Source organism: Xenopus laevis, chromosome 6S (genome assembly GCF_017654675.1).
Source record: "Xenopus laevis strain J_2021 chromosome 6S, Xenopus_laevis_v10.1, whole genome shotgun sequence".
Classification (NCBI taxonomy): Eukaryota; Metazoa; Chordata; class Amphibia; order Anura; family Pipidae; genus Xenopus; species Xenopus laevis.
In genome coordinates this window covers 92,027,996-92,042,212 of record NC_054382.1, presented here as the reverse complement: position 1 = coordinate 92,042,212, position 14,217 = coordinate 92,027,996, and the positions used below count along the sequence as shown (strand labels likewise).

Genomic DNA, 14,217 nt, shown 5'->3' with positions numbered 1-14,217 from the left:
CATAACTGGCACAGGTTCTACTTGCTGCAGCCTAGATGCATCATTGAGGCACAGCACAGGGTATTATTTATCACCTTTTCTTAGCTCCCCTAGTTCTTTGGCTTAAGTTGGCCATACACTGAGAGATCCACTCGTTTGGAGATGTCGCCCAATGAGTGGATCTCTTCCCGATATGCCCACCATGAGGTGGGTGATATTGGGCTGATCCGATCCTGGGCTCTAGGGATCATAACGAAGAGTAAACGGGTGGCCGGATTGCGGGACCGCATCAATGAACAGTTGCGGTCCACGATCCGACGGGATTTTTAGTCCTGTTCGATCGACATCTGGCTGACTTTTAGCCAGATATCAATCGGGGAAGCCCGTCGGAGGGCCCCATACACAGGTCAATAAGCTGCTGACTCTGTCTGTCGGCAGCTTTTATAAGCCCATGTATGGCCACCTTTAGGTTGAGCTACTCAAAATCAGACACAAATTAAGCTCATGTGAATGAAGATACTATAAATTATTGTGAGTCAGCTCACTCCACAAAACAAACAAGCCATTATATTGTTACATATGCAAATGAAACAGTCCCTTTAGGTGTGGTGTCTTTTCATTAGCCTACATCCCCTTGCTTTCTGCTTTCACATGCAGCATGGCTGAGTAACTGAATGAAAGAAAATTGGCTTGTCCGGAAATTCAAAACAATGCAGTAGTATAAAATGGGTCATTGTGTTTGTGTACAGCTAATGACAGCAATAGGTCAGATGCAGGAGTTCACTTTTCACTTGCAGTTTCTTATTATGATTATTATTATTTAGAATGCACTAAAAATGTGCCATTGGATTTTACAGCAAAGAGAGAATAAAAGACAATATATAAAATAAGAAACTACAATATATAAGCAACAGCATACAGATAAATATGGAAACTAACAAGAACTTCATGTAGACAACTCTAGCAGTTGCCTTATTACTTTTTTATTACAATGCTACTCAACTGAAAACAAGAGAACTGACTGTGGAATGGATGTCCATTAAAAAAAATGTACACACATACTGTATGTAACGTACTGTAAGTGGTGTTAAAAAAAAATACAATTTTATAAATATACACAGTATCTAAAATATGTTTTGTTTGCAAACCTCCCTTAGAAAATGCATAACAAATTCTCCATACTTACGTATGAAGACCAATTATAATTGGTCTTGTTGGTCATTGTTAAGTTTTTTGCCATGCCTGTTTAGATAGATCTTTTTTGTTAGGAAAATTAAGTTCCAATCTGAAAAGAGGGTTGTAGACCATTTCAAATCATATCTGTCAAGTCAGGTTAGCTAAGGTTAAAGGAGATGGAAAGGCTAAAATTAAGTATGCTTTATCTGAAAGGTCTATATAAATACACCACTAAAGCCTCAAAGTAATGTTGCTCTGAGTCCTCTGTCAAAAGAACACCACATTTCTTTCCTTGTATTGAGTACAAGGTTTACTCATAAACCTCCAGGGCAGGGCTTGAGCATGCTCAGTTTGCTCCTCTCCCCCTCCCTCCTCCCATCCCTGCTGTAATCTGAGCCCAGAGCTGTAAGTGAGCAGGGAGAGACTCAGGCATGAAGTGATGTCACACCAAGCTTATATGGCAGCTTCTATCCTAAACAGACAGAGACAGTGTCTATCACTGTTTACTCGGGTATGGTAAAGTATTCTGCAGCATAAATATAACGTTCTAGCTTGCACTATTAGGACTGAAATGTTGGAGCTTTCCTTCTCCTTTAATCTTTACATCATTACATTGAATGATTTGTTAAATAAACCAGCTCTAATTTTGTATTAAACAGTTTTTAACAGAACAGTCTATATCTTCTGCCATCAACTATTTGACTGTTTTCTCATATATGCGGTTATATCGTTAGGGTTCATTTTATGAGTAACTATTTCATTTGATGGAATTTGCTTGTATAAGCTAGTCTGCATTATACTTTCCAAATGTGATTTTTGTGATGATTTATTTATTGTTATATTTGATGAAATTCAACAGAAATTAATTATGTATTGAATTAAATGCATGCTTAAAACTTGGCTCTTTTTCACATTTTCTATTTTAAACAAACTGTCACTCAAGACATTTGTTTTTTTGTTTTTTGTTTTTTTTTTGCTTCTAATTGTAATCATAAACATAAATTTGCTGAAGTCATCATTTTTGGCATTTATTCATTCATTCTGTATACAAAACCTTACAAAATAAGCCAACATAACTTTCTGCAGAAAACAAAAGAGATTTCTTCCAAATTTGGTGTTGTACGCCAAGTCCCCATGTGTGATCTACTGCCTGATTTACACTCTCTCCAAAGTATCTGCAATATGTGAAACTTGGGTTTGCGATTCCTTCCATAAGTGGTATAATTAATCATGAAATACCACTTTCTTAAAACAAGAGTCACTGTATGTTCTTTATTTGTTCTGCACATGGTAGAGGGAAATAGATACATAAAAAAAAAGGAATGAAATCAGGTTGTACTGCAGTTCAAGGACACCCACTGCTACAATTGCTGGAATGCAGGGGAGCTATTTTCATGGTTAAACGCTCCCTGAAGTCTCATATTTGCCTATTTAGGACATCTTTTATTTAAACTTTATTGAAACCAATTGATTTTTGGGTGGACGTTCTAACAAAGACCAAAGTAAAAAAAACTTGCTTAGTAGTTTTTATTGTCATATTTTGGAATTGGAATCTTGTGGCCAAATACAATCCATAGTTATTTAAATGTCTAAGCAGTTTTAAATGGAAATATGCAAATTATAGCTTGACAGGATTGCTTTACTGCAAAGCGGCATTTTTCCCCTTGTAAAGTTGGAACAAATGTCAGTAGCAAGCGTAAAACTAAAATATTCTCTCTTTGATCTGTGTCTTGTAAAAACGTCCAACTGCCTCTTAGTTCTAATATGCAGACATGAATAGCAGTGGGGCTGAATAAAAGTGGTTGGATTTAGTTGTACCCTGGGCATGTGGCTGAGCATAATAAAACAATAAATTGACATAAGCACTGTATGAAATGCCCTGGTTTTTATAATTGCCAAACTTAGAAATATGCCTTTTTTAAGTTACTTCTATAATAAATTAAAATATTTTTGGCAACTTCTCCTGTATAGGTAATTAAGTAATCAAAGAGAAGCTATTCCTTCAAAGTTTATAGTAGCTAGTTCCATGTATATTACCCCAGAATGCATGGCAGGATAAATGCAGTGCCAATTTAATATACAATAGTGCAGAACACATGACAAGTCAAATGCAGTGTCAGTCCCATGTCCAATACATGTGAGGATAAAAGAGTGCTAGCTTCATGTATGAGACCTCCATCCTGTTTGTTGTAGGAAATCCATTGGTTCTGGCTTGGTGAGGCTTAGCTTAGCAACAACCTGTTCTTTTTACCCTGCCTATGTTGTAGTGATGTTCAGGTCAACAAAAAGTCAACCCGCACCTGCTGTGTGTATATTTCATATAATGTTAATAACACAGTGCAAATCTGATCCTTTCCCTCTATTGCATGTAAATTTGAAGATGTACAAAATAGAGGAGGTTTGACCATCACCGTTTACATTTTCTTTCAGGGGGTAGTTGAAAAAAAGCTGTTGTACAATTTGCATACTTGATATATAACATATTTTATTAAAAAAAAATAACTGTAGGCATGGAACATTTCATTCACACTCATCACTTCTAGATGGGGGATTGCAGTCAGCTAAGCACAGCAAGACAGCTGGAAATGATGCAGACACATCTAATAGCTACCCAGTGAAGTTGCAGGGAAAGCAACTTGTTCAGTATTACCTATCTTTGCTTCTACTAAGGTATGGAACCATAGCATAGCATTTCTGATAATGATAATGTTTCTTTATTTTTAACAAATGTAAAATATAATTATCTGATAAAGCATTTAGTTGTGAAACATCTGGCATGGCCTTGCAAATAAAGGACCACAACAACTTACAGAGTGTTGCATAATGAAAGTTGTGTGCCCAGCGCTATACAGACAAGTTTAATGATAGTTATAGAACTTAACTAGGATGGCTTTGCTTTATTCTGACATGTAAACAAATTTGATCTCCCTAGAGCAATGGTCCCCAACCAGTGGCTCACTAGCACCATGTTGCTCACCAACCCCTTGGATGTTGCTTTCAGTGGAGTCAAGTTTTGGTTGCATAAACACACCTTTATGTAGGCTGCCAGTCCACACACAGGCTACCAAATAGCCAATCACAGCCCATATTTGGATCCCCAGGAACATTTCATGCTTGTGTTTCTCCTCAACTCTTTTTATATTTGAATGTTGCTCATGGGTAAAAAAAGATTGGGTACCACTGTCCTAGAGTTTGGGCAAAATTTGGTGCAGTATGCAGTGCTGGGGTTGCAACACTGCTCTGTGGGCTCTCCAGACTCTTTTGTCTATGGATGCTAATTAACAGGACAGAGAACAAAATGCATACAGTAAGGGGGTTATTAATCAAAGTGCGATTTTTCATGGTTGGACTTTTAAAGGGAAAACCACCATTATTTCGTAGAAAAAAAACCTTGCATTTTTTTGTGATTTATTAAACCCCAATGGTGTTTAAAGTCCGAAATAAGTAATTAATAAATAAATGTATTTTTTAAGCATATTAATCTGGACAACTCATCCTGGCACTGTCTCTTGAATTTGCTTTAACAAATTGGTAAAAGGGGCTATAAGGACTGGGGGCCACAAATATCGTAGACACCCCTGTACCTTTTTTTAATTTGGTGGAAGTGCTCTGCCATTTAATAAGCGACTCCATAACAGTCCTTCACTCCAAGCACAGATTGAGATATTTTTTATTTTATATTATTTATTGCTGGAAGAGATCTGCCATGCTTTTTCCTATGTCTGCAAAGCATGAGATGCCTTTATCCATATTACTATTGTCAGTCATGATTAACCAGCTATTCAAAATAAACTCAAAAAGCCTTGGCTCTCAAACTTTTATCTGCAGAGACACATCCAGGGGTGCCCCACACCAATTTTGCTGATATATCAGAAAAACTGTTAACTTTTTTTCCCTTAACTAACATGAATCTAATAAGAAACAGATGGTGAAATATCACTACCTAGTATTTAAAAGCTCAAGAGGTTGAATTCTTTCTTGGTAACGCAATGATCTCAGAAGGTGGATAAGGAAAGGGGGGCCAAACTGTTCTTCGTCCAGATGTGATTTTTTTTGAGCACGGTTTAATGTTGACACAAAGGCCTGCAGGCTTTTGAAACAAATCCATACATGATCTTGTTCAGCCATTAAGTTCATCCTATGTAAATTGTTATTCTTCTTGAATTGGCTACAGCTATGTGGTGTCATTTAAATTACATTTTTATATGACAGCATTAACGTAATAAAAAGTCTACAATCCAGTTGTTCAAGCTATGCTTTTCAAGAATTTGGTGCTGATACCCTCTTATTTAAAATATATGCAGTTTATATCAAAGGGAAATGTGACAATATGTTTCTATGTATTTATACTTTTAAATGAGAACCATGCTCAACAAAGAATCAGGCTACAAATGCCAAACCTTCTGTACAAACATATCGCTGTGATCTGCTACTATGTAAATATGTCTCCCTCGCTCCACATCTTCTTTTCTGCTGATTCAAAGCACATGCTCTGGGATGCTGTCAGTTACCTCTGCTTAGGGATTGACTTGATATATACGGTATTGATATAAAATCCTTGATACAAGGCTTTTTAGTAATTAGCTCAGCGTCATGTTACATAGAAGCAAGTTCATCCTGAATTAAAGTTTACTCGGTAGGGTCCACATTACCCTAGCAACCATACATTGATTTGAAAAAGAGACCAAAATATAAATAGGAGAGGGTCTCAATAAAAAGACGAGTAATAAAAAGTAGCAATAACAATAAATTTGTAGTTTTACAGAGCATTTGTTTTTAGTTGGGGTCAGAGACCCCATTTAAAAGCTGAAAAGGGTCAGAAGAACAAGGCAAATAATTGAAAAAAAAAACTATATAAAATAAATAATGAAGGGGGGGGGCGCATGCGCGCGCAGTCTAAGATGGCCGCATCCTAAGACTGCTCCGCACCGACCAGCTACTTCCTAGCTTGCGGTAGCTTCATACCTGGCTTGGAGACTTTGGACTTGGCTTCCCTACATTCTTTTGGCGGTTGCCCACTTCTATGGCGAGTCAGCGGACTCGCAGAACACGGAGTACACGAAATACAGGTACTCCTAAACAGACGCGGTCCGTTGCTGAGCTCCTTGCTAAGTCTAGAAGAAGTGTGTCATCACCCTCTCCTGCCGTAATGGATTCTCAACCGAGCATCTTTGATAGCCAATCCTCGGAACCACTGACCCAGATTCACCAGACTCACTCCTCTGATGAGGTTCTCTTGGGTAAATTTAAACTTCTCCTCCAAAGTGAGTTGGAGCTGACGGCTACACGGATCTCTACAGACCTAACGAAACAAGTCGCTGACCTGGGCCAACGGATTGCTGAGACCGAATCAAAAATGGATGACTGTATTACGGTCCTGGACTCTCACGAACAGGATATTATTACTATGCAATCCCAACTAAAGGATGTACAGGATCGGATAGAAGATTCTGACAACAGATCTAGGCGAAACAATATTCGGATTCGTGGCCTTCCAGAAAGTATTTCTGACCTGAGGGTGGCGATTCTTGAACTACTACAGACCCTGGCTCCCGTTTTACCTGTTAAGAGGCTTGAGATGGACAGAGTTCACAGGGCGCTGTGACCACGTAGACCTGATGACCCCCCTAGAGATATTATTCTCCGCTTTCATTACCATCAAACCCAGGTAGCCATTCTTGCTGCGGCTAGAGCCAAGGGTAAGCTGATTTTCCAAACATATCCTTATCAGGTCTATGCGGATTTGTCACCGACTACTTTACAACGGAGAAGGAACTTGGGCCCTCTCACGGCTATTTTACAGCAACGCAAAATTTTATACCGTTGGCTGTTTCCATTCCGCCTGCTCTTTACCCATAATAATAGGCAACACTCTATTGTCTCCCTGGAAGAAGGTCGTGATCTTTTTGTGCAGTTGGGATTTGGGGATGCTACCTTGAAGGATATTCCTAACTCCGCCAACCCTTCCCGCAAATTATCTCCGATTTGGGAAAAAGTTCGGTCACTTTCGCAGAAGTCTTTGGCCTCTTCCCTATCTGGTCATGGCCTGAGATCCTCGACTTAAAGTTTGCCGGCTTCGGCTTGGTCTCTGGATTGTCGTGGCTGGACTATAATATTTGGAATAGGTGCTCAAGGCTGACTCTTTTTGTATCGGGACGGTTTTGTACCTACACCTATTTGTTCACCAGCTGGCCTTCAGGTTCTATGTTTTCTTTTATTTTGGGGTTAGCCAAATGTATATCTATGCTTTTGTGATCTTTTATTCTGTTTGTTTACCCAAGCTTGCTAGGTTTGATATGTTGTTATGCCATTTCAATAGTGCTGGTTGTTCCATGTTTCCCCCCTAGACAGTACAGGTCCCTTATGGCCCCCCTCGAGGCTGGCTCCGAGGAGGTTCCATTAGTTTCCTTGTATACTTCTATGTGCTACGGATTGCAATGTACCATTATATTTTCATTTTTATGCTTTTGATGTTTTCTTTCTCATTTTTTTCCCTTTTTCTTTTGTTTTCTACACTGCAATTTACTTGTGCGGCTGTTTTATATGCTAGGATGATGTTTTTTTCACTTAGCCCTGTGTGGCTTGTTTATGTTTATCACCGCCTGCTTTTGGAAATACGGCAGCTCCTTCTCCTTTACAGCCATGATGTCCCTTAAAATACTTAGTCATAATGTGCAGGGCTTTAATTCCCCGGTTAAGAGGACTAAAGCTTTTGCTCAACACTCTACTCTACGTGCTGATGTCATATGTCTGCAAGAGACTCATTTCTCTCATGCTTCACATCCTAAATATTTTCATAAAAGATATCCTAAGGTTTTATTGTCTACTAGCCCGAATAAAACTAAGGGGGTAGCTATATGTTTTCATGCTAATCTCCCAGTAGTCATTGATAAGGTGGTTTCCGACCCGGACGGACGATACATTATAGCTAATACGCTTATTGGCGATTTCCCTTTGACAATTGTGTCCTATTATGCTCCCAATGTCCACCAGTTAGATTTTTTGTTAACACTGTTTGATCTCTGTAAGCACAACCAGGTGGGCCAAATGGTTATTTGTGGGGATTCGAACATGGTTTGGAATCAGCGATTAGATCGGTTATCAGTTCCTGCGAAACAGGGAGTTGAGGGCCCCAATAAAGATGCCCAACGGTTTAAACATTTATTAAGCTCCTATAGTTTTGTAGATGCCTGGAGGGAACTGAATCCTGATACCCGTCAATTCTCTCACTATTCTGCCCCTCATAAGGTCTCCACCAGAATTGACCATATTTTTCTCACGTCTGCCTTAGTAGTTTCACTCCGAGCCTCTAAAATAGTCAATAACTGCTGGTCTGACCACTGTCCGGTCCTGGCCACTCTATCCCACCTTTCTACGAGTCCACCGTCTCGATTCTGGAGACTTAATGATTCGCTTTTAAGCTATCCAGATATAGTGCACAAGATTAAAGGGGATCTTGATAATTATTTCAAGGAAAATCTTCCCTCGGTCTCTTCGCAGACTTTATTGTGGGAAGCCCATAAACCCGTTCTGAGAGGGATTTTTATCCAGATTGGGTCCCAGCGGAAAAGAACCAGGCAGAAGGCCATTGATATTTTGGTTAAGGAATTGGACAGATTATCTGAAATTTATATCAGTTTCCCTACGGAGTCCCATCTTTCTCAGCTCCAACGTACCCAAAGAGATCTGGATTTGCTTTTAACTACCAATGCTGAGAAGACCTTACGTTGGGCCAGACATAAACTATTCAGTTCTCTTGACAAACCAGGTAGAATGTTGGCTTGTAAACTCAATGAGAGAGATAAACCCATTTCCATCCATAGAATTCGTACCTCCCAAGGCTCTTTGACTGGTAACCCTTTAAAGATGTCAGACACATTTGCGTCTTTCTATCAGAAGTTATATGCCAAACCCCCTGTTACTTCGGATAAACGATTTGACAGCTTTTTTAGGGATCTGGCTCTACCTACACTTACCCCAGATCAGGCCCTTTATGTTGATGATGTTATAACACCGGAGGAGGTCTCTGCGGCCATTAAACTGCTGAAATCTAATACGGTCTCGATGGCCTTACGAATCTCTATTACAAAAAATTCTCTAAGGAACTGACCCCCTATTTGACCCATATGCTTAATGGCTTACGGGATGGCAGTTCTCTTCACCCAGAATCATTGCAAGCGAAAATTTCAGCCATACCTAAACCTGATTCGGATCTCTTTGATTGTAAAAATTATAGGCCTATTTCGGTTTTGAATACGGATATTAAAATTTTAGGTAAAATTATAGCTACGCGCATTAACACCTTTCTCCCTGATATTATCAATAAGGACCAGGTGGGGTTTGTTCCAGGGCGCCAGGCTTCTGATGCTTCTAGGCATTTGATACTTTTGATCCAGCGCGCCCAAGTAGCTGATGTTAAGTCTATGATCCTCAAACTTGATATTCGTAAGGCCTTCGATTCGCTATCCTGGGACTACCTCTATTATGTTCTCGGTAAATGGGGGTTTGGATCTAAATTACTCACGTGGGTTCGGGCACTTTATAATTTTCCGTCCGCTTTGGTCAATATCTTAGGCTTTACATCTAAACCTTTTCCGATTTGTAGAGGGACTCGTCAGGGTTGCCCCTTGTCTCCTACCCTTTTTAATTTAGCAATCGAGCCTTTAGCAATTGCGCTTCGTTCTAATCCCAACATCACGGGCGTTACTGTAGGGGCGGCACATCACAAAATTAGTTTATTCGCTGACGATCTAACCCTTATTATTTCCAAACCCATGACTTCGCTTCCCAATTTATATAAACTTTTAGATATATTTCAGGACTGCTGATGAATCACCAGAAAACTGAGGCCCTTAATATCAATCTTCCCCATGAGGTTGAAAAATTGCTTCAGCTTAATTTTGAATTCGCCTGGCAACCTCACTATATTTCCCTTTTAGGGATTAAATTGGCCAGGTCTTTTGACAATCTTTACAAGCATAATTATCCGCCGATGTTTAAATCTTTGGAGGCCCTTTTGAAGAAATGGAGCTCTCATACTATATCCTGGGTAGGTTGTGTTAACTCTGTTAAAATGACCCTCCTCCCTAAGCTTTTATACTGATTTAGGACGCTACCTATTCCGATTCCTGCCGGCAGTCTAGCTAGATTTGAATCTTCTATTGTTAGGTTCGTTTGGGCTGGGAAATCCCCTAGAATTGGTAAACTAACCTTGTTTCAACCTAAGAACAGGGGGGGGTTGGGGCTCCCTAAGCTCTCTTTTTACTATAGCGCGGCCCACTTGGCTCAGATTTTAACTCTCCATTCTACAGACGATAGTCCACACTGGGTCTCTATTGAGGCCGCCTTCACACAACCATATTCTCCCACTGTTTTAATTTGGTGTCCCCCGGGGAACAGACCCAAGATACTTAGTAGGTGTTTTCAACACACTCTGAAACTTTGGGATACTCACCAGAAGAAACTCCGTTTATGTTCTCCCTTTAGAAGTGCTACTCCCATTTTTGGGAATCCACTATTTAACCCGGGACTCCAGACTGCTCAATTTGTGTGGTGGACCGACCGCAATATATATACGGTGGGTCAGTTGTGTTCGCCCTCTGGTCCTCTTTCCCTGCACCAACTGATTGATAAATATTCTATCCCCTTGGATGAAAGGTTTCGGTTACAACAAACCCAATGGTCTAGAGTTGAGCCTATGGATGTTCCATCAACTGCTTTCGAAATCTGGTGCCTTCGTTCCCCTAGATTACGCAAGGCGGTTTCGTATATTTATGACATCTTTTTTGATTCCCCGCAGCCCTTGATGTTACGGTATATGTTGGCTTGGCATAAAGATCTTTCACGTGACCTAGATCCTGTGGAATGGGACCGAGCATGGACTACGGCTAGGAAATCATCCAATAATGTGTCTTTGCAGGAGTCCAATTATAAAGTGCTCTTTCGCTGGTATCTCGTCCCAGCCCGTATAGCCAAATTTTCTCCTTCAGCTGACCCTGGTTGCTTCAGGGGTTGCGGTGGAATAGGTTCGATGTATCATACTTGGTGGTCTTGTCCTGTGGCACGGAGGTTCTGGATTAGAGTGTTTAATATGGTTTATTCTATTTTTGACATTTCCCTTCCCAGGGATCCTGCATTAGCGTTATTAGGGGTTAAGCCGGAGGGTTTGAACCATGCCCAATTCCGTTTGTTTACCTTTATTATGACTGCGGCCAAAAAGACCCTAGCTCATGCTTGGAAACAGAGGAGCATCCCATTTGATCCTGTAAAAGTTAGAGTTGACTGGATTATGTCACAGGAGAAGATGACTAGCATCTTACTAGACACACATCAGAAATTTTTGGTGGTCTGGAGTCCCTGGTTTGAATATAGATTTGGGCCTGGTGTTCCTAGCATCCTTTTTTCTCTATAGTAACGGGAGTTTTATTTTGCTGTTAGTGTAGAAATGGTTTTATTTCCTTTTCCATTCTTTTTTTTATTTTATTTTATTTTATTTTATTATTGTTTTAATGGATATTTTCTATTGTGTATTTTGTGGTTCTTTTAATTGTTGTGGTTCTACTGTTAATATCTCATTACCAACTGTGATTTTCTGTGTCACCTTTGATATGCTCTGTATACCTATGTGTATTAGAGATGCTTTTGTGGTAATAATGTTCTGTACGACTTTTTTTTGCTATATTCAAGAAAAATTTATTGTGATAAAAATAAATAATGAAAACCAATTGAAAAGTTTCTTAAATTTGGCTATTCTGTGACATATTCAAAGTTAAATTAAAGAGGTTGTTCACCTTTAGGTTAACTTTTAGTATGTTTAAGAATGGACAATTGTATGCAATTTTTTGTAGTTTTAGTAGTTTTTATAGTTTTTGATGTATTTGCCTTCTTCTAAGTCTTTCCAGCTTTTAAATAGGGGTCACTGACAAATGATCTGTAAGGCTACATATTTATTGTTATTGCTAATTTCTCATCTTTCTATTCGGGCCTTTCCTATACATATCCCACACTCTTAGACAAATCAGTGTATGGTTGCTAGGGTAATGGACTCTAGCAACTATACTGCTGAAACTAGAAAGCTGGAGAATAATAAAACAGAAAACTCAAAAAGCACAAATAAGAAAAAATGAAAACCAATCGCAAATTGTCTCAGAATATCACTTTCTACGTCACATTAAAAGTTAATTTCTATAACGTGAGTACCACGGTCCCAGATTCTATGTCAAGTTAAAGGTTAAAAGTCAGGAGTAGTGATAAGCTTCCCCAAAACTGCTAAAAAATTTGCGAAACCGTGGGCAATTGGGAAATCACATTGAACTCAATAGGTAACTATTCTTTTTTACACGTGCAACTTTTTTTCCTCACTCCAAAGTCAATGGGTGTTTTTTCTTGCGGCTGGCATTTTAAAACATAATTAATTGAAGGGAGTTAAAATCAATTGAGAGTCTTTTGCAGTGAAAATAGTTTCTCACACACTCACAGATGAGATCAGCAGGATTACAGCAAAGTATGAGTTACATTATTTTTATGCTGAACATGAGCATTTTTATTACAGGAAAACGCCTTCACGAAAGATTAACAGAATGCTTTCCAATGAATCCTTGCATACACCTCAGTTCAACCGTTCTATCTCCGAATCCTCCATGGACAACTCATCAATGGAAGACTTCTGGTGTGAGGTTGATAATATTAAAGAAAGCAGCGAAGAAGGCCAAGACGATAGTCTGTTAATGGAAGTAAAGCCAGCAGATGGTGAGACACAGTGATGTACACTGCCAATACTAAACATACCTCTTGTCCCCAAATATAAGTGCTTTGGCTCCTAATTGCAGTAATTTTTACTACTTTTATTGTCAGAGCTTTAATGACCACTTAGCCTCTTACATATTCCCTTATCCCATATTTTTCAACCTTACATGTACACTCCTGTTAAGGCCTTCATATAAAAATAAGATGTGGACATATAATTTTCAGATAATTTGCATCAGGAATATAAGAATGACAAATCTCCTAGCTGTGTGAAGCATAGTCAGGATGGGTCTATAATTCATAGTACTTGAGAAAACACCAATTACATTTTAGGATTAAAGAACAATGATTTATCTAGAATCTGCTGTAGGTTTCCATTGTTAAGGTGGCCATACACAGGGAGATCGCCAAACAAGCGGATCTCTCCCCGATGTGCCCACATTGAGGTTGGCGATATCAGACTGATCCGATTTTGGGCTCTAGGGCCCAATGATTGGATCAGAATGGAGGCAATATGGGCTGCAATCTGACGCGATTTTTTACCATGCCCATTCAGCATTTGACCGATATTGATCGGGGACGCCCATCAGATAGCTTTTTTTGTCAGCAGCTTTTATCAGCCCGTGTATGGGGGCCTTTAGTCTTCTACAGGACAAAGCACCGAACAACAACTGGAATGTAACTATCCACAATTTCCTTTCATCTTTTCCATCCCACTAACTAAAGGTTTTTGCACTTCCTATTGTCTAACATTTCATCCCTCTACATACAGTAATTCCTTTTACTCTGTCTGCTCTTATAACTTGCCTTAAAAAAACACAAAAACATTTTTAAAGTATTTCTTAAAAGAAAAGGAAGCACAAAACAAAAAACAATATTGCTCAAAACACATTTTTAATTGTATGTGTTCTTACATATTGCACACACACCTCAACTATTAAATCTATTAAAATTAACCATCAATAGCAGATACAATTGCATATCATAAAATAAACACCCTCCTGCTTGCATGTTATAAGATGTGTATTTTCCATGGGGGACTGATAAGGTCTTGAAATCCATTGTTTTTCTGTTGAAGGGGAGCTGGAAGCTGAATGGCTGCAGAATGCTGGCTTGTCCAACCTAATATCTGGCACCCAGGAACATGATGGACAGGCATTGTTGTCTACACTGACAAGAACACAAGCAGCTGCTGTGCAGAAAAGATACACCACTTATACTCAGACAATGAGGAAGAAGAACAAGCATACAGTGCGTGATGTAAGGGAAATCTTTGGGATCAATGACTCCACCGTAAGTAATGTGCCAATGTTAATA

At 39.2% G+C, this 14,217-nt stretch overlaps 1 protein-coding gene across 2 annotated transcripts in view; it reads left to right on the top strand.

Moving 5' to 3' along the window:
• The window catches only part of arhgap28.S (Rho GTPase activating protein 28 S homeolog), an 83,518-nt gene that overhangs the window by 39,183 nt on the left and 30,118 nt on the right, over positions 1–14,217 (top strand). The window contains exons 1-3 of one of the 2 annotated variants that reach the window (XM_041567813.1): positions 3,435–3,825; positions 12,707–12,903; positions 13,979–14,193. In XM_041567813.1, coding sequence (XP_041423747.1) covers positions 12,735–12,903; positions 13,979–14,193 — 384 coding nt within the window. In that variant the 5' untranslated portion in view covers positions 3,435–3,825; positions 12,707–12,734. Of the gene's footprint in view, positions 1–3,434; positions 3,826–12,706; positions 12,904–13,978; positions 14,194–14,217 lie in introns of those variants that run through there. The other variant, XM_018242253.2, reaches the window with a different exon arrangement.